At 33.9% G+C, this 20,316-nt stretch overlaps 2 protein-coding genes across 8 annotated transcripts; one reads left to right on the top strand and one right to left on the bottom strand.

The window, feature by feature from the left end:
• Positions 1-2,295: 2,295 nt before the first annotated feature.
• LOC101211896 (tRNA pseudouridine(38/39) synthase) lies at positions 2,296-15,323 on the bottom strand. Of its 7 annotated transcripts, XR_004217459.1 has the most exons (19): positions 15,143-15,323; positions 14,854-15,044; positions 14,688-14,747; positions 14,484-14,574; positions 13,785-13,857; positions 13,488-13,533; positions 12,420-12,530; positions 11,764-11,845; positions 10,791-10,887; positions 9,981-10,041; positions 9,780-9,910; positions 8,944-9,061; positions 8,358-8,481; positions 8,134-8,235; positions 7,968-8,042; positions 7,301-7,448; positions 7,161-7,203; positions 5,875-5,949; positions 2,296-2,749 (listed from the first exon to the last, which is right to left on the bottom strand). XR_004217459.1 is itself a non-coding variant. In XM_011658306.2 (17 exons), exons 2-16 carry the CDS (start codon positions 14,998-15,000, stop codon positions 5,900-5,902), a joined length of 1,368 nt encoding a protein of 455 aa, XP_011656608.1. In that variant the 5' UTR covers positions 15,001-15,004; positions 15,143-15,322; the 3' UTR covers positions 2,296-2,749; positions 5,875-5,899. The 7 variants fall into 7 exon arrangements, 5 of the variants coding, with proteins under 5 accessions (XP_011656608.1, XP_031743182.1, XP_011656607.1 ...); XR_004217458.1 differs by having other exon boundaries at positions 7,161-7,448; XM_011658306.2 differs by lacking the exons at positions 7,161-7,203; positions 7,301-7,448 and having other exon boundaries at positions 14,854-15,004; positions 15,143-15,322.
• Positions 15,324-16,378: 1,055 nt separating this feature from the next.
• LOC101218374 lies at positions 16,379-20,202 on the top strand. Its single transcript, XM_004140896.3, has 2 exons — positions 16,379-16,845; positions 19,507-20,202. The coding sequence occupies exons 1-2, from the start codon at positions 16,477-16,479 to the stop codon at positions 19,714-19,716; spliced, it is 579 nt and encodes a 192-aa protein (XP_004140944.1). The 5' UTR covers positions 16,379-16,476; the 3' UTR covers positions 19,717-20,202.
• Positions 20,203-20,316: the final 114 nt, after the last annotated feature.

The following is a 20,316-nucleotide window of genomic DNA, read 5'->3' on the forward strand; positions in this document are numbered from 1 at the left end:
TTAAACCTCTTTTCTTATGAAATGAAATTTCATGTGGGGTTTCTTAAGAATAATAGTAACAGAAAAAAGAAACAAAATATTTTATAAGAATTCATCACAACACAATTATGTCAATTTTATCATTTTTAACCATTTCCAAAATGTTTTTTTATTTATCAAGGTATTTAATTATTCATACATACAAATTTTTCAACAATCAAAATAATCACAATAATTTTATTAATCTCATAAATCAACACTTCTACTATTTGATAAAATGAGATTTTAGATGTGAAATATAGATAAGACTATATAAAAATCTTTCAAAATGGAAAATTATTCATTTGGATGGGGGATGAGATGTCAATTCGGCAGTAAAAGACAAAATTCAATTTGTTTGATTTTATTTGTGAAGTATAAATATTTTGTCAAATATTTTATTTTTGACAATTTCTCTTATTTTTTTTTATGTATAACACTCAGTAAATTCATAACCAACATGTAGCAAGCATTTCATATTTTTTTTTAAAAATTAAGTTTTTCGATTTTTACCATAATTATATATATTTCTTGAGTACCATAGTTGAATTCAATAAAATTATTAAAGCAAAAACTAATTTTTAAAAGAAAAACCGGCAAACAAAAGAAAATAGAATAATTGGCAAAATATTGTAATAAATTTTGTCTCAATTTTTTATAGTTTTCAAAATATAACTTGATTTTTTAAGCAATTGGTTAAAGAAAAAGTAAACAATGAAAGAAAGAAATTTAGAAATGAATAATGTTTTTAGGCTTAATTTTAGGGAATGAGACCTTGATTTTTAAAGGATCGTGGTGGAAGCACACAATTTTAGTGTATCCAATTTTTACTACTAATAATGATAGAAAATTGACTAAGGTCTTGTCCAATATGAGCTGTGTTTGCCTTCAATCTACTCTTTCCTTCTTCATAAAAAGAAGGGAAAAATATGAGTAAAAAAAACCTCTTCTAAGTTTAATTAAAGATGAAACTGCAACTTGCAAGTAACTTAGAAAGTACTTCTTTCTTGTATTTATTTTCTCAAAATGGACTGACATTATAGTTGTTGTTGTTATTTGAGCCCATTTCCTAATTACACAAAGAGAATTAAGTGAAAGAAAGGTTAGATAACAATAATCTATTGTTCAATCTGGTATCAATATCGACCAGAAGATTGAGGAAAGAATCATTACACTTTTCTTGAATAAGGTTAAAGTAAAATTATAATTAACTTTTGTTTTCTTTCTTGACCACAATTCCACTTTTTTGACCTTACTATGGGCTCTGGGCTCTCTTAATTGGTAAGGCTATTACGTGTTGATATCATGGTGGACGGAGAGTCTCACCACTCAGTGCAGATCCCGAATTTAAACTTTGAAACTAAAAATAAGTATGATAGATGAAAATCAAGCAAACTAACCAAACTGAAGTCAATCAATCCGTTTCGATTTGAAAAAAACTCAATTATTTTTCAAAAAAGACAAATCGACTCCACCAATAATCTCAACTTGAAAAGACAAATCGACTCCACCAATAATCTCAACTTGAAAAGACAAATCGACTCCACCACCAATGATCTCAACTTGAACATTCACTAAACCAACTATAGTTAGTTTAACAATTGTTTAGTTGAAAAATCAACTTTTAACTCCTATGATCATCCCTAATCGGTTATTTTCACCTTTTCTTTTCATTTCAGTTTTATCCCTTTTTGGGATTAATGTGGTTCTACTTATCTAATGAAGCAACTTCGAATTTCCTAAATTGCAGAACTTTTCATCTATAATAATTAGATAAATGAGGTGTTATAATTTTATGAGTAGCCATATTCATATATATATATATATATATATATATATTGACAGTTGCCAATCAATAATTAGTTAAATTATTCCAATATTCATCGTTTCTTCAATTATACTTGACTTTGAAAAGTCAAATTTGCCTTTAGAACTTTGAGATTTGTGAAAAGAATGTCCTTGAAGAGGCTTTTTTTGTTAATATATATGAAAACTGGTACAGTAAAAACAAAAGGTATATGTGACAATATCTATAACCATTCATGTAAATTGATGGACAACCGATGTGTATAGTTTTTTACATAAACAATTTTAAAGATATCAACATTAAACTTATTCTATAGAATTGTAAATCATATCATCTTCTAATTTTTTTTCATCCGGAGAAAGGAAAAAAAGAGAAAATGCTCTTCAAGGATAGTTTTTAAACAAATTTCGATTGGCACGAGTGAATATGGAACTTTTGTAAGTCTAGAAGTATAAAAGAAACCTATCCCAAAGTTCAGAGGTGTTTTTGTATAATTTAACCTAAATTTTAGTTTAGAAACATACCTTCAAGTGGAATAAAGTATCTCCAACTATTTTTCAAAAATAATAAATTATGCGATAGAAAAAGAAAAAGAAAACAAGTTAAACATTTACATAGTTGGGAACATAAAGATAGAACAAACAGCACAGAACCATGAGTAGTCATTGTCAACGTGGTTAATAAAAGTAAAACCATAAAGATGTGAAGAATAATAATTGGAAGGAAAAGGGGACAGAGCAAGTGAGAAAAATGATTTGGTCTAAGTTAATGCACCTGGATTCATGATGTTGGTACATGTTTGATGTTTGGGTCTGCTTGGCCTTTCACCTTTTTCTTTAAACATCTCTTCTTCCCTTCATCACCAGACGCTCATCATTGCTGCTTCTTCTCTTTTAATGTTTGAGTGTTCAAGCTCTTCCAAAACTACAGATACAGTCGTTATTGAAGTTACTCCAACTCATTTTATACTTAACCATCAAATTTGAAACTGTTTCAGAGTTTATGAAAATTAAACTTATAAACACTTCTTTCATCTTAAATTTTCTGTCTTGTTTTCTACTTTTTAACAATATTCATAAAAAACCAAGTTCTTCAAACTAAAAACAAAGAAAGTAAAAGATAGAAATAGTGTTTATAAGTTTCTTTTTATAACCAGGAGTGTCAAGGCCAACTTAACTCAACTAATCTCACGAAACAACCTGTCTAACCCAACAACATTTGATACTCAAAGAAACTCGTAGAAAATTAAATCCAACCTAGCAATTGTGTCATTCGAGAGGGTTGTGGACCATCCAAAGGAAAGAAAGATTTTCTTCCAAAACCTCACGGCAAAGTGACAGTGTAAAAAAAGATTTTAGATGAGTCGGCCAGCTTTGCAGATGACACAACAATGGGAGAGGTGGCCTTATAGGGAAGCCAGGCTTGAAGTTTGTCTGAAGTGTTTATAGCAGCGTGACTATGACTAATTTTTCAAAGGAAAAATTTGATCTTTCTTGGGTAAAAATCATTCCATATGGCACCATGGAAGGGATGTTCGGGGGAGTTCACATCAGAACCCAAATCATAGGCAAGGGATTTTGTGATGATGTAGCCTTTGTTGTCCAGCTTCCCAAATTCATTTATCTTTCAATGCCAAGAGGTGTATGCTATGAAGGATGTTCATGAGGTCAAGCCACTCGTTAATCTCTTCATCCTTCAAATTTCTTCTAAATTTGAGAGACCACCCATGTCTACGGTCTCGAATGCCATGGAAGCCCCCTTTTGTGTGGACAGATTGTAAAATCTGGAATAGAAAACCTTGAGGGTGGAGGGTTTAATCCTTCTCTCACTCCATAAGGAGGTGTTTTTGCCTGTGCCCACGTTAATTTTGACTCATCTTTGATGAGGGTCATGAATTTCAAGGGTTTAAAGTTTATTTTTAAAAACCAAAAACCAAAAATAGTTTTCAAATGAGACTCAAATTGGTCTGAATCCAATAATTGATCCACTAATTATACCTGAAAGAGCAATTAGAAGAAGAAAGGCAAAGAAGATTCAAGAGACTTTCACACTACGCCTTCAAAAGCTAGCAAATTCACAAAAAAGAGACAAATAGCTTTGAATCCAAATTTACAGTCCATGAGTCAGAAGAGAAGTGAAGAATTGAAGAATCATGCATCAACCATGGAATAAAGACTTCGATTAATTTTTAAGAGTCATTAATATTTTTTTGTCAAAAAAATGTTGATGAATTAGTAGAAGAATTTATGTCGTATTTTGGAATATTTCTTTTGAGTAGTGGGTCCTTTTAAAGGTGCTTTTGAGCAGTGGGAAGACAATATTTATTTTGAGATGTGGGAAAATGCATTATTTGCATTTTGTTTTCTTTCATTTTGTGTAGTCTATATAAAGACTCAATCCTTTCATTTGCAAACATCATGAATGATATTAAAAATCTTGTGTTTTATTCAACACCTTGACGTTATCTTATACAAGTCTTGTTTTAGATTTGATGTTAAATCAAGTCAAAGGACTAATCTTTGATCAAGCTAATTAAGGAGTAATTTATTTCATAATCTATGAGTGATCATCATAGATTCTAAGTTTGATCTAAGACTTATTCACCTTTGAAATCATTCGTTAAGTTTCCCTTAGAAGGACTTGTAGCTTTGCATTAATCAAGCCCTGTGGGAGCTTATAATTTGGTATCAAAGCATTTGGTCCTCATCGCCTTGGCCAGCTCTAAGCGTGAAATATCTTTACTTTATTTCATTTTTTTAAATTGTTCTTCTTCTCAATTATTTTCATGTATTACAAGACATACTACAACTTGTCTTCAACTTGTCTTGAAATATTCTTCAAATTTGCTTATTTTATCATTAAAAAAAATCGTTAGCAAAAAGATAAACACACACACAAAAAAAAAAGTTGTCAATCCAAGAAACATTTTGTTAGAATTCTTATCATTTGATATTTTTTAGTTGTGGATCATAAAGATGGAGTTAGAAGAGCTTCTTTGAATACTTGTCTTAGTTTGTGAGAGTTGTTAGTTTGAATTGATTTTCATTGAACTTTTAGTTAGATTGCACCAAAAACTTATATTAACCCTTACATCTTGACCTAGTACCAAAGCTACCCTTTAGCAATAAATATGAGTGTCCCAAGTGAAATAGGTAAGAAGTGTGGCGACGTCTGCTTGAAAATATCATAGGGTGAAAGAGTACCACAAGTACATGACCCATTATGGCTATTCTTCAAATCATCAAGGCATGATGGAAATGATGAATGATACTAAAAACCATATATTTTGTTCAACACATCGGTGTTATCTTATTCAAGTCTCATTTTAGATTTGATGGTTAAATCAATTCATTGGGAGTAGTCTTTGATCAAACTAATTCTTCTGGAGTGAGTTGTCCTAAGATCTACGAGTGACCATCATAGATTTTAGGTTCGATCCAAGAGTTATTTACTTTTTTAAGTGAGCTCTTGGTTGGAATCATTCGAGAAGCTAGCCTTAACAATGGGAGTTTTGCAAGGATCCTAAAAGAACCTCTAAGTTTGCATTAATCAAGCATTGTGGGTGCTTATCATAAATTATAACCAAATTGGTCATAATAATAGGCTTATTTTGTTTTTAGAATTTGACAAAGAATTCAAATCATTCTCTGGGAGATGCGTAACCTAATGGGATAAGAAACAACATAAATTCCAAAAACAAAAATTTAAAGATCAAATCGTTATCAAAAATAAAAGCTAATGCAATCTGTATACCAAGGGCAAGTTAAAGATCACCATTGACAACACTTCTTGCTACATAAATAGTTTGTAAAGTGCTTGAAACCTCTTATTTGAACAATTAGAATTTCCGATAAATTAGAGAAGTACCCTTAATTATTAGTATTCTCAATGTTCGGCAAATCTAATTTTAAAATACTTCACTATCTTATAGAAAGGAATTTAAGATACTCTTAGATTCATCTAATGTGAAAGAAGATACTATGTTATTAGAGCATAAAGATCTTTTTTATCGTGAAATGAATATAGCATGCAACGCAAAACTATGTTACCTTGCGATTGTGAAGATGTATTCAGTCAAATCGTTGATGTTGAGTCAAGTTTGGCACGCCGCTCTTCGTAAGAAGCTGGGATAAGTAAAACTACTTGTAAGATTTATAAGGTAACAACAGATACCAATACATACGTTAACGCATTGCAATAAGAACGGTGGGAAAGGTATGATTATGAAAATAGGAAAAATACAAGGATTTAACGGATGAAATAAAAAAAAATGGTCAACATCACTTTTTGAAAGAGAAACAAGCCTCTACATTGATCTAACGAGTGAGACTAATGCTCAAATTACAAGAGAATGAGTCGAAATTCAACAAGATAAAAGATAATAAAAAGGATCAAACTCAAAAACATCCAAACCAATAGAACAAAACAATAACAAAGAGAGAAAAGAGTAAACCAAAATCAACTCCCCAAAAGCTATACATAACATCTCAAATTAGCAAACTAAAGCCAAAGCAACCGAAAACTTTGTGTAACAATCCGAGAAACTTTAAGTCTTCCAAGAAGGGTATGACAAGGCAATGAATAAATGTCCAAAGGCAGCAGATATCTTGTAAAATCTTTATCAATTTCAATCGGAACAATTCGGCTTCAAATTCTTGGAACAAGAGCACTCGGATTAGAAATAGGAATAAAAACTGTGCAGTGCCTCTTTAGATGAAAAATCAATCGAAGTAGCCCCACCTTGGTAACCGTTTAGTTTTTCAACTTTAGTCTCAAATTTCTCTATAGTTATCTATTTTTTACCTATGATTTTAAGAATCAACCCAAGTTTAGAAAACTATTTTAAACTTGCTTTTGTCATTGAAATTTGGCTCCGAAATCAACTCTTTTACTTAACAAATATGCAAAATCATTGTACGAAACTAAGAGGAAATATACTTAATTTTCAAAACCCAAATGGTTAACTAATAGGACAGTAACTAACATTTGAAGTTTTCAATTAGTATCTTCCTTCAAGCTGGCTAGACTTGCAGTCCCATAAATCATTAGCAAAGACTACTATGGTGTCAATATTTCATCAATTTTCCGCTACAGATGCATAGTTCAATTGGAAAGATCAGCCACAAGATCAAAGGAATTCCAAACACAAGCTAATTTTCTAGAAGATTGCTATGTAAATCTATGAATAATATGTTCCAAAAATTCTAAATCTATCGAAGTAGCCAAGCCACCTTTAGAGTCCTCCTCATTTTCCAAAAACATTAAAGCAACCCTATATTAGGCCCCTGATTACTCTTCAATACAGAAGAAGAGATAAGTCACAAGGAAGATGTACCTTCAGTGAGTGATTTAGAGTCACGGGACCATTTGAAGTATGCCTTGAGTTGCGTTTCCAAGATCATGTGAGATTGTGACCAGAGTGTTTGGAAAAGGGGGCTATATATTTGTAAGGAACTAAGGAGAGGATTTTCATACATTTTGTATCTTTCAGTGAGCTGGAGAGCTTATTAACCCTCTTGAATAGCGGAGAAGTGTTTGTATTGCCTCAGAGCAATTCTTTCCATCTCATATCAATAGATTGTAAGGGAAATACCTTACACCCTGCTGTTGCATCCAGCTGTAACTGAATGGCGTAGGGAGATATTATTCACCTCTAACAGGCAAAGGGATGCAAGCAAAATAACAGGAGGTATAAACCACCCTGAGCCCATTTTTGCTCATCTCAAGACATCTACAATACTTGAGGAGTTCACAGAAACCCATATAAATTTGGCCGATTGATAAATTAACTGTTATTTTGGGAAACCAAAAGCTCCATATTAACTAAAAGCATTATGTAAATCATTGTTTATGGACCAACATGCTCATAATTATTTATTTTGAATGAAATTTGTGTTTTATAAATCGTGGTTTTCAGAATCAATGAAAATTGGACACAAATTCCAAAATTTCAGGGCAAAGAAAAGCATAGAGTTTGCTTTCCTATAAAATGTGGATATGCTAAACAAAATTGTTAACTGGTATGTAAACAAGAGTTATTGGATTTTGGTTTAACTCAAGTGTTTTTCTTTTTATCAACGATACATATAACATTACCCAATAAATAATCCCAATAGAAACAGTATTTTTGTGAAGAACTTACGCTCAGTTGGCCTTGACAACAAGGCAACATGGGAATTTTTCTTCTTTAACTTTCTGTTGTCTGAAGAGCTCCCATCTGGAGGGGAGATAGAAGTGGCCACATTAGTATCGAGAATTCATCGAAAAGGAAATACAAATGAGTAATGGGGAAAGATTAAAATTCAAACCATTTGGCAAACAGCTTAGAAGAGCTTCTTTGAATATTGCAGCTTGGAGCTTGTATGTTCGTATTTCATTCGACAAATGCAACTGAAGTGCTTCTCCAGCATCTAGAAGCAATGCAGGCAGGGAAATCATTTAAATATTGAAGAATAGTATAAAGATAACTGAGGTGAAAAAGACAATATACCCGGGATAGGTCACACAAACTATAATCAATTGCCATAAGTACCTGACGAACACCAAAATTTGACACCTTCAAATTCACAAGAATGAAGAACCAGAGAATTTTCTGAAGCCATAACATATTGAGGCTTCCTTGGCGTTCTTAATGGATCCAGTAGAATGTCTATAACCTACAAAATTGAACAATTCTCTTCATCTATTAGATTAAGATGCATCTATACTCCAGTAACATAACAAATTCAGACCATAGGCCAAGTAAAATTGGGAAACCGTAATATAGTGGCTTTCAATGTTGCCATCTTGAAATCAGTGCAAATTGTGTGATCAATGTATTGCGCAGAAACAATGGCTAGGTAGTTTCCTTGTCAATGGCAGATACATCTTTATAAAATTAAATATGGCTATCAATTCCAAAAACCACTAGCTCCTAATTAAAATCAAATTTACCATTACTCGTTTATCCTCTATGGCTGTTCCAGATAGATATAATAAACTGAAGTGAGAGTATTTAGGCCTATGAAGTATAAGATGGCATATTTTCATGAACAAAAGCATGCAGTTTAACATATTAAAAGCAACTTATTTAAGCAAATATAATAAAGCAAAAAGATGTAAAGACGTATGGCACACACATCAGGATCTTCAAGATCTTGCCCAACCATGAATACAACAGCAACCATGCAGCGAACCTGATGCCAGAGGAAAGCACTGCCTTCAATGTTGAAAGCCCATAATGGATTGCCTTCCGTCCTGGCAAAGTACCAAAAAGATTCAGTCAACAACAAACAAAAATATTTCACAGATGTGCATGAGAGAGAGAGAGAGAGAGAGAGAGAGATTAATTTTTTTTTTTAAAAGAGGATAAACCGAGTCTAGAAGACATCTTAGTTCGGGACAAGATGTTGTAGAATGAAGTTGCAAAAGATACATTTGAAAGAATTCTATCATAAAACACACTCTGTTCTCCTATAAGGGTAGAAAAGTATTTCATATTCTTTTAATTTGTCCGGTCATCTCGTACATTTTAGGAAATGTAACACAGCAAATCAATAACTGCAGGATGCTTAACATGATCATCCTTCTAAAGTTTGAAGCATCTTGCATAATATGAACTCAGTCCACCCCAGCAAATGATACAAACCACAGAGACGGTCCATTTCAACAGTACTATGGACAACTCAAAATGAATATGACCAAAGAAGCACTACTATTGTAGTCAGTAAACTAGTGTCAGCGTGGCAACACCTAGGAGAGAACATAGCTAGTAGACTTGAGAGACCAAAAATGGGGAGAATAAAGTAACATAAGCTTAACAATAGCTAGAGGAAAGCTACTTTGGATGGCCTGAAGCAAATATGCAAAGCAGATTTGCGAATAAAAATATGCAAATGCAAGGCAGGTATCAATTAAGCACGGTACAGAAAGTCCAACTGCAAAGAAGATGAGAAGATCTGATACAAACACCAACCTCACATCACAAGGAGAAATGTCAAACGACATGATGCGTCGCCTATAATTGTGAACATTTGCTGCATCCATTTTGCAGAAGTTTCTGAAGTCATGTTCTCCTACAAACTTCTTACCAGCCCTCTCCATAGCCTGGTGAAAATGCAGATCCAAATTATTTCTGAAACAGCATTACAAGCTTAATACAATATAATTTGCATACCGAGATATTCAAATTTGCTCCCCAGAAAAAATATTTATACTTTCTTCTCAAACAACTAAACCTGTGCTGCATATAGAGGCAACAAAAAATCCAGAATAAACATTAACATTGTTCCACATGAGCATAAATGTTGATTAGATTATCTGTGTGTATCAGGAGCACCATGAAGTACTGATGATTGACTTATCAAGTATAACACTCAAATTTCGGATTAGAACATTCTTGAGTTGTTTGAGCAAATTTACAGTGTGGCCTTTCCAAAACTAATTTTAAGATAATTATGAAACCATAATCCCCCAATGACTGAGTCCCTTGCAAAAATATTAGTCTTTAGCAAAAAGGCAATACCTATGTGTAAACTCAAATTTCAGAAAGTAACCAAAACAAGGTTCTTGGTTTCAAAACCAATGCCCCAAAGTAATATAAAATGGCATCCGCAGATCATGATGCAATACATTGTCAAAGTTAACCATGTATAAACAACTTGAGCAGCATGTAGCACCGGGTGAATCAAACAAAGAAAAAAAGAACACACGAGTAAAGCTGCTTATATGAGGAAGAGGGTGCGAGGAGATACTACTGGTTGCCGCAACTCTAAGAGAGGTGTACCAAAATTTAGATTGTCAAAGCATAGCACTCAGCTATGTTTAGAATTTCATGTAGGCACATCAACTCAGCAGTCAAAGCCAGTTAGATTGATTTTTTAATCTCCAGGATGCCGGTTACATAATCCTAACTTTACATTAAAAAGCTACACATCACATCTCTCACAGAAACAGGCCAAAGGGAAACCACAAGAGCAAGACAAACCTTGCACTGAAGCCAACAGGAACAGAACACCAGCCTAAAACCCGAATGTCATTAGGAAGGACTTTATTAATTACTCTCACGTAATCAATTTCTCCATCTGAGAGTAAATAATAAATGAAAATGAAATTAGGATAACTAAGATGGAAAAGGGATGCACTTTGTCGCTCCTGTTCAAAAAAAATAAAAGATGTAAAAAGTATGCAACATTCTAATCAAAACTTAAAAGATCCTACCCCTATAGAATATGAAATTCAGAAAAAGTAGGCACGAGAAATTATAGATGACATCTTTTTAAAAGGTCAAAATTTTCAATTATATTTTTTTGGAATCACCTATAGGTGCTTATATCATTGAAAATAAATGTTTCTTAACTAAGAAAAATAATGTTTGCAGTTCCATAGATAAAGTTTTACTACCATCTACTTTCCCGATGCAGGAAAGACTTCTGTTATATTTGATGTTTCAAACAAGAATGCCATCGTTACCAAAATTATTGTTCTTTAAGAACTCTTCCATTGATATTATATTTCTGACAAAAATCAGACAATGAAGTCACCGTCATCTAAAATACTAAGATGCAAACGTGTATAAAACAGAGAACAAAAATGAATTTTGCTCTTAATTGCTGCTTGCACATAAACTAATTTGTTACAATAAGATAACTTTAAAAGTTATTCTTGGCGACACAAAGATATATTAGGTGATGTGAACGTTAGCGCTTCTTAAAAAAGAGACAATAATCAAATGAAGCTAATTAGATAACAATAATTTAAATGACGGTTCTAATTTTTGGAAAAAAAAGGTAAACTAAAACGGTTCTTTCATTTGCAGTATTAAAGTACTCAAAATACATCAATGTAAACATAAAACAAAAAATCTGGCGCACTCATGTCATCATTCAGCTCAATAGAATAATTCAACATTCAAGGTATTGACAACAGAGAACAAATTTGGCAATATCAAGTTAGCTAACCATGCTGCTCTTCCCCATTATGACAACTATTTTCACCATTAGGGGGATCCTTAAGGTTTGACCGTAAATAGAGAGCAATTACCTGCAGGAATAATAGTGTGAATGCTAAAAATAGAGAAATTAAATAAAATAATGATTGAATTTTGAAAAGTCAACAAAGTTGCCCAATTAAAATTCTGGTTTTCTGACAACTAGGTGACTAATGACTTAAAGAACCAGAAAAGATTTTGTAATATAAATTTAACTTAATTACCAAACTTGGTCACTGAAATTGTACCCATGACAATTATAACATTGGAACCATAGTAGAAAAAACCCAAATAACTAAAAGAATTATGTTATCGATTGTCATCTCTTTGGTTGTCATATTGAAAAATATTAACTTTTGAACAAGATTTTCATGTGTCTTTCATAAGTTTGTACAAATGAATGATACATACGTATTATTAGATTTCAATTTCCAAACCTCAACCAAACCCCCCAAGGACATGTAAGAGGTGGCAAGAAATGTCACTTTAAATAGCTAATGGAAAATCAAATGCGAACTAATTCATGATGAGGAAATCAACGTATTCAGAAAATAAGCACATTGTTATCATCATACAATGTTATTCTAGCAGTACAATGTTATTCCCTTCAGATTTGAAATATCTTACTTGCCCAACCGATGACACACCCTTGTCCGTTCTCCCACATCTTGAATAACAAGACTCCTTCCTACCACCAACAAGAAGCCTAGCTTTCTCAAGAGCTCTGAAAATTTCAGACTGCAGGAAGATGAGATAACCAATTGACAATAATTTTTTTGGATAAACGATTAACAGTTAAATTTTTTCTCACCTAACATTCCTAACCGCCACCATATCTACCGTTACCCCTCCCTTAAAAAAATTGATGCTAGACGTTAACAGCTACCTAGACCTGGTCTTACGGATGAAGTCATGCTCTTCTATTTCCTAAGCTTTCAACTTCTTTTTAGTATCCAAATGTTCCAATCAGCTTCGCCAAAAGTCTTTTCTAGTGACGATTCTCCCCCTTTTTAGTTCCCCTTTGGCTCCATCTATCTCCTACGCCTCTTGTTTTCTTTTGGGATCACAAGAGAATCACAAAAGAGAGGAAAAGGTGAAGAAAGGGTGGGAGTAAGGAGGGTTTGCAAGGGTGAAGATTGGAGTGGCTAATTACCATTAGTGGTGTGAAACTCAGTTAGGAAAGATCCAAGCCTCTGAAATCTGAGGGGTTTCTGGTAACCACATAGTTCATGCTTAGAAGTTCATGAGATTTATGACTCAAACTCATGCTACTAATCAGAAAAACCAGAATCGTTGTTTATTATGTTTTCTAGCATTCTTTATTAAAATCCAAATCCACAATTAAACACAGCATCAAAATAATCTCAATGTCATTCCTTAACAAGTAGGAATGGAAAAGTATTTGTTGACAAAGAAAACCTTATATGTACTATTGAGAATTGCAAGACAAGTTCTAACAGATGGTGTGATCAAATATCAATTAGAAAGGATTGAAGGTGAAGAAAAAAAATTGATATCGTGATCCTTTAAGTGCATTATTAAATTTTATCACAAAAAAAAGTGTATTATTAAATGTTTAGACACTCCCAGTAAACATTGAGAACCAATATTGTGCGTTCTTGACACTTCCCACCAGTACCACTGTAATTGATATATCATAAATAATTTGTTAAGATGCTCAAGTTGAAATTGTACTTCAACTGTTGGTTCCATTTGTGCCTCTGAAGCAAAACCATAGAACCTGTTCAGCCGATGTAACCAGAACTTCAGGTACTATTTGATACAAAGTTAAGTTTTTGCAGTGTAACAAAAGCGACCAAGACAGAATAGTGTTAATGACAACTGATTGATTTTTCTTGCGTTTCTTTTTTTTCCTTTCTTTTTTTCTTACAAAGTTTCTCCTTACTTCAGAAGAAGGTAGTGGAGGACTGAGATGTACGGAAAATTAGCAGGATAAGGCATTGGCCTTTGTTCCCATTAGAGATTACATACCTCTGCCCGAAGTACATTACTTTTAGAGCAATATATCTCTTTGAACAGTGATCCAAGATCCTGGTGTTATAACCTTCACCCATAAAATAACTCGATTTGAGAGTAGAAACAAGCAAATCATTCCAGTAGATAAGCCACGCAAATGAAAGATGGAGTATGGCTCTTGTGATAATAAACAAGGTCGTTAATATGCATGAGAACTACGGTATATTTCATCTAAACTTTATAAACATTCCAAATGTCTGTTGCTCATAAAATAATTTTGTTAAAAAAATTGCCACTTTTAGACTGAATTGCATCCTATTTCACCATTCACTATGTAGCTGCCAGTTTTTCATCATTGGATTGAGCAACTCAAATTTATATCCATGGTTATTAGGGGCATGAATATTATTTGGTGAGGCAGCCACTTTGTATCGGTCTCTTTGAATATTTTGTCCACTGATAATGCATAATTTGACCATAGTTCAAATTCACAGATCATCTTTTCTTAATCTTTAATTTCATAGTAATCTCATTACTGTATATATATAGCTGTTACACATTACAAGATATAAATATGCATCCTCATTTGTTTATACATGTGAGCTATTACTACTCCCTCGTGCTACCATGGATATCCTCTTACTTCCAATATATTTCCGCAAATAAGGAGAAATAAAGAAATGGACTCTATTTGTTCATAAAGTAATGACTAGCCTGTTGTTTTTTCTACTGATTTCTTCTTAGTAGTGCCAGATTCCTTGCTTTTCTCAATCGAACGACTCCTGTCGCCAAAGTTCATCCTCCTCTGCACGAATTCATGTTTAGTTAGCCCTGACGAAAGCTTACCGTAACGGTGGTTAGCTAGGCTAGCATGAAAACCAAACAGCTCTGATTTCGTTCTAATATAGCAGACAAAACCTCAGAACAACAGCAACTTGCAAGTCGAGAGGATAGCTTCGAATTTTTCTCCTCCAATTCCTGTACGATTAGTGGATTGAGATCAAACAACTGTCGTGGCTCTCCGGATACTTCGCCACTTTGTCAATAATCAAATGGAAGTTGAAATGAGGGTAGACGGTCAAACCTTCACTCTGTCTTGGAGAAGACGAAGCTGGGATTGAAGACTGGCAATTTGGTTTCCATCGAAGGGTTGAAACTCGTTAGCTTCTACGGTCTTCCTTGTCGCTCCGGTAGTTTCTGTGAGATCAATGAAAAGTTCCGCTCCGTCCATCAACCTTTACACGTAAAGAAACACCTCCAATGTTCAGACGGCCACTACAGAGAAGTAATAAGGCCCAAATTTTCAGACGAAATTCGGAATTCAACACGAATAAAATTAGAACCGAAAACAAGAAGAGAAACGATGAGTGTACACAAATGAAAGCTTCTAAGAAGGGAGAAACACGTCGTTACTGCAGTGGGAAAATGTCGAAAATCGTATTCCACCAGATTAAACTGTGAAAGAAACCTTAGAAACCCTAGCAAAGACGGAGGTTTAGAGGTTGAGGACGAAAGGAAAGAGATGAACTGAAGTTCTTGAAGAGGAAGCCAAGACAGATGGCGGGAACTTATTTATAGAGTATGCACGTACGATCTACGCTATGCGTACCGGACCGTGTTTCGTTTCTGTTGTGGCCTTGTGGGCCTTTTCAAGACCCACGCTTTGAACCTATCCAGATTGGATTTTGGGCCTGAATATCCACGCCCATTTGGGCTATCTCTTTCTCTCTCCCTTTCTTTTTTCTAACGACAATCTTTCAAGGTGATTTTAAAATTATCAAAATCAATTTAAATTTTCACTCTATCTTGCTCAATTGAATGGTTTTGACAGGATTCCACTCGTTTTTGTATGTTTTCACATTTTTAAAATCACTCGAAAACACATTTTTAATCATTTTTTAGATTGTAGTTCCAAATTTACTTACTCTCGTGCAATTTCTTGTATTTTATACATTTTTGTGCACTTTTGTCTTTAATCTAGTATATTGTATAGGGTGTGCATGCAACATGCCCCCTCCCCTCACAGTCACCTGCATTTACACAAAATCTTGATCCCGGTGGAAAAATACCCCAAGTCTAACATGAATTTAAAACTCTCGTACATGTAACTTTTACTCCATCCTCAAATTTCATAACTCCTTTACTATTTTACCGGCTAATTAAAACATCAAAATACATTAAGACAATTGAATACCACAAAGTATTCAAATTTTTGTCAAAGTGAGCTTAACTCATTGATAATCGATATGACCTTACATCATAGTTATGAGAGATTTAAATTCTCCAACTCTAATTGTACCAAAAAATTGATCTCTTTTTTGCAATGTAAGTTATCCATTCTTCCTAATAAATTTATGAATGACATCACATCAATGCTAGATACTATTATCTGAGTGAGTTTAGACATCAACATATACATTAAAAAGACTATTTATTTATTTATTTATCTCAAATCCATTCTATTTTATTTTCGAATGCTTTTTTCATCGTTTCTCATACAAGAAACACCAACTATATCATGTGATAAATAATAAAAGATTAACTATAATGGTAGTTTTGGACATTTTGACGTATGACTTGAGAATTACCTTTTATTGTTTAAGTACTTTTTTATAAGGTCTATTACCCGAACAAATCCCCGAGTAGACGTATCGAACAAATAAAGTTCCCACAACTGACAACCGTACATCAAAACACAGGGCGCGAAATGGATCAAAGCGAGAGCGAAATTCGAGAAGTTGAAGAAACAAATTCCAAATCGGAGTTGCAACCTCTTCTTGAGACACACAATCCAAGTTCGAACTCCAAATCTGTGAAGACCAAGGTTCCGGAGATTGAGATCCATCTTTTTCGTCAGGGAAAAGGTCCGATCGATGTGTTTAAATCAAGCCTTGGTGGTTGGGATCAAGATCAGCTTGAGGTCCGAGATATTCTGGACAAATACGGATTCAAGTCCGTATTCGCCTTCAAACCTGACTCTGGTCGTGGCGTCCCCATTCGATTCAACCCTAGAAATGGCAGGTCTATACTGACTTACAGAGATGGAGCCGAAATTTTCATTGACGGAGAGCCTAAGGTAAAGGTTCACAACTCTATTCGGTTCGATTTGAAAATTTCATTTATCTGGGGTTTTGTTAAATGAGGATGGAAAAAAGTATATACAGAGATATGCGTGTTGCCTTACCGTCCGATTTTTTTATTTTTATTTTTGCTGCTGTCAGCTGTGGGTGTTATTCTGCTGTTTGTTTAATCATGTGTATTATAAATATACACTTGAATTTTCTTTGATTGGAATTGAGGTTTAGGAATTGAAGGTTTTATGTTTAAGAATCATAAGATACCATGTAACATGCTTTTATGAATTTTATAATTGATGGTATGTGGGTGTAAGTTTGGGCGATCGCTCTCTAAGCCTATCCTTCATCTGGCCTTTTACTCAAAGTTGGCTTGAAATGAACAATAAGAATGGATTGATTATTGGAAATTTATTTCTCAAAAATGGCAAATGAAACAATGCGAGGAGAGTTCCTAGATTCGTGGAGGTATAGCTTATTGGTTATTGCACAAGGTTGAGTATGGACTTCACTTTAATGTTTGGGATGCTAGTTAGGTTCCTAATAGCATGAACTCCTCGAAAGCTATTCTCCAATGTTTTTCACTTCAATATTTGGTATCTTCCACTTATTCAATCCTAGTATATTTTACCATTCACCTACTTAGGAGGAGATTTTTCACAATTCACTTTCTAGAACAGCCTTATTCAATTTGGAGAATCTCGACCTTCCTTGTATTAACTTCCTTGCATTCTCTTTTTCCACTAAGATTTGGTACCTTAATATCGTTAAGGAGGTGAAATCGTTTTCTTTTCTGGCCCAATTATCCTTGGGGAAGTTCCACACCGTTGATGGCTTTAAGGGGCTGGCCACTTTTGTGCCTGTGTTGTTGTGGTGCGTTATTTGCAGAAGGCAGTGGAGTATGTGAACTGTATTATTGTCAGGAGTATGTTAAATAGTAGCTCATTTGTGGAGAATTTCTTCCGAACACTCCGCTGTGGTGTTCGCTCCCGCGCTCTGTTGGAGTTGTCATGGTATGATGGAGAAAATTGTCTTACATTTGCTGTTTTAGGACAAATATCATCTTCTTGATTTTTTGCTATTCTCAGGAACATTTGGCTGTTAACCTAGAGGATATTTTAGCGTATCCAAGGACCTTAGAAATCTTTTTATGTTGTAGCTAACTTTTAATGATTCGTTGGACCCATGAGTAAGTTTAGAATGACTTTCTATCAGCAGTTTTGAAAAGGAAAATAAATTAGTTGGCTTCTTCTAGTAGTTAAAATAATGTCTAGAATTTTGGGAGTACTTTTGATCGTGTAGCCAAAACATTACATTCAATTATATATATAATCATTTGTACATTTGACTATGAGTTTTATTTTTAATTTATAACCGTGGGTGTTTGGGCACCTATGTTTGAAAGTTGATCCCCAATACTTTTCTGATTTCTCTTGCAATCGTCAAATACAAACAGCCTCGAAATGATCCACAATTCATCAAAATTTTCTTGGAATACCTCTGTGTTCTTGCACACCCAGTATCTCTGCCGGGTTGACCTAGTGGTCCATAAGAACTATATAAATAAAAAATGGCTTAGAGGAAATAGGTACAAGCTATGGTGGCCACCTACTTGAGATTCAATATCCTACATGTTACCTTGGTTACCACATATAGTGGGATTTGACAATTTTCTTGTTAGATTGGTCTAATTGCATGTTAGAAATCCTAACATTCAATAACTATCTCATATTTTTCATGTTAAGCTGACATGACAACTAGTTAGCAGTGCAACTTTTGGAATTGGTAGAGTACTTCAATTCTGTGTGTATCCTATGTTTTAAGTGTTTAACACATGGCCTCGTGGGCATCCGGCTATTTGTCTTGTGACTCTTGCCTCTAGGCTAACCTCGTGATAGCACAAGCTCAGCTTTATTTAATTTATTATGAGAATCTTATTCTTTTCTACATGATAAGACGTGTCTCTTTGGCAATGATCAAGAAGTCCAATTGCGAGGTTACATGTCAAGATCCCAGTTTTTAATGACTTCAATATTCTTGAATTGCCCCAATATTTTTTTCCATACATGTCCCCACCCTCAATCTTTTCTTGACTGCTATCTGTATGTATTACATGTCTATATTATTTATCGACAAAAAGATTGTATTTCATGGACGAGATGAAACTACAAGAAATAAGAGCACCCTACAACAAGAGTTGGATGAATACTTTCAAAATTAAGTGAGTCAAAGGAGACTCCAACGTATTTTATACTCTCATTTCCTTTTGCCATCATTTGATTTATTTGGGCAGAATCGAACACGCAGGTTTTTGCTGAAGATACAGTAGTTTTGGGGACATGACTCTGTTCGACTTTTTCCTCTTGGCTATATCTTAGTCCTGTTCCATGCTCCTTTGTTAATTATTAATTGACTTTTAACAGCTCAAGGCAACTGCATTAACACGGAGCAAAAATCTAGTTATTTTTGTTCTTTGCCTTTTGATGGCTCCTCTTCTTCATCAGTTTGCTAATTTCCATTCATTTCAATTCCAATTAACATGGTAAGTTTATTAGCAAACTGATGGAGATATGCACCAATTTTGTTTGAAGCTGTTTATATTCATTCTTTTACATCAGATTCAACTAAATGGCTAACTTCATATGTTCATCTCTTTACTTCAGGATTCCCTGATCAAACCAGTAACCAGGATCATTTTTGGCGTGGCAATTATAACCATTTTGATAACGTTTCTCTCTCGAGACTCACAAGGGTGGATGAAGAAACTTAATATCACTGGGAACTTCCCTCCTTGGATTCTAGCTTGTGTCGTTATCGTTTTTACTCGCTCAAGGAAGAGAACTAAGGACTTACTTAAAAAGTACGGTTGGTAATTGTCTAGTGCTTCATCAACTTTTGTTCCTTCAAAAAAGAAAAGAAAAAAAGTCAATCCTCCAATAGAAAGTGGAAATTGATTCTAGGTTCTCAATTTCGAACTTCCAAAAATAGGAGACAGAATACTGTACCGTATTGCTAGCAAAAGCGAACCATTCTCGGTCCATCGGTACCATAAATTCCCCATCTTAATTTGTTCTCCGATATGTGTAGATAAGCAGCCTCTGTTTGCTGGACTGAAATTTGTTTGAGTTTGAGCCATAGTTTTAACTTTTTAGGTTGGGTGAAAGCTTTCATCACTTTGAGTTGCATTCTTCGGATTTGCTCACGAAGTAAATTTAGATTCTGTTTTATGTTTGGTTTATAAATTCACTACTGTGTTGTATTAATTTGATCAAAACCCTATCAACATTATGCTCTTGTTTAGATTCTGTTTAAAAAGGCTGCTTAATATTTAATTGTAAATTAAGTGTGAGTTAAGTTTATAATGCCTTTGGTAATTTGACAGTGTGTGTTTGGTAAAGTTTAGAAGATACCTTATTTAAAATAAACTTAAATATAAAGTGAAGATTAAAAAAAATTTAAGTAATTACAAAAGA

The sequence above is a fragment of the Cucumis sativus genome, chromosome 6 (assembly GCF_000004075.3).
Source record: "Cucumis sativus cultivar 9930 chromosome 6, Cucumber_9930_V3, whole genome shotgun sequence".
NCBI lineage: Eukaryota > Viridiplantae > Streptophyta > Magnoliopsida > Cucurbitales > Cucurbitaceae > Cucumis > Cucumis sativus.

Bases quoted from the DNA above. Each gene is read 5' to 3' on its own strand.
- LOC101211896 (XM_011658306.2), bottom strand. From the start codon at position 15,000: ATGGACGGAGCGGAACTTTTCATTGATCTCACAGAAACTACCGGAGCG. The intron at 10,042-10,790 runs GTTTGTCTTGCT...TATGCAGCACAG, and splicing joins CCTGTTGGCTTCAGTGCAAG to GTTTAGTTGTTTGAGAAGAA. The intron at 9,911-9,980 runs GTATGCAAATTA...CATTTTCACCAG, and splicing joins GAGCAAATTTGAATATCTCG to GCTATGGAGAGGGCTGGTAA.
- LOC101218374 (XM_004140896.3), top strand. From the start codon at position 16,477: ATGGATCAAAGCGAGAGCGAAATTCGAGAAGTTGAAGAAACAAATTCC. The intron at 16,846-19,506 runs GTAAAGGTTCAC...TCTTTACTTCAG, and splicing joins TCATTGACGGAGAGCCTAAG to GATTCCCTGATCAAACCAGT.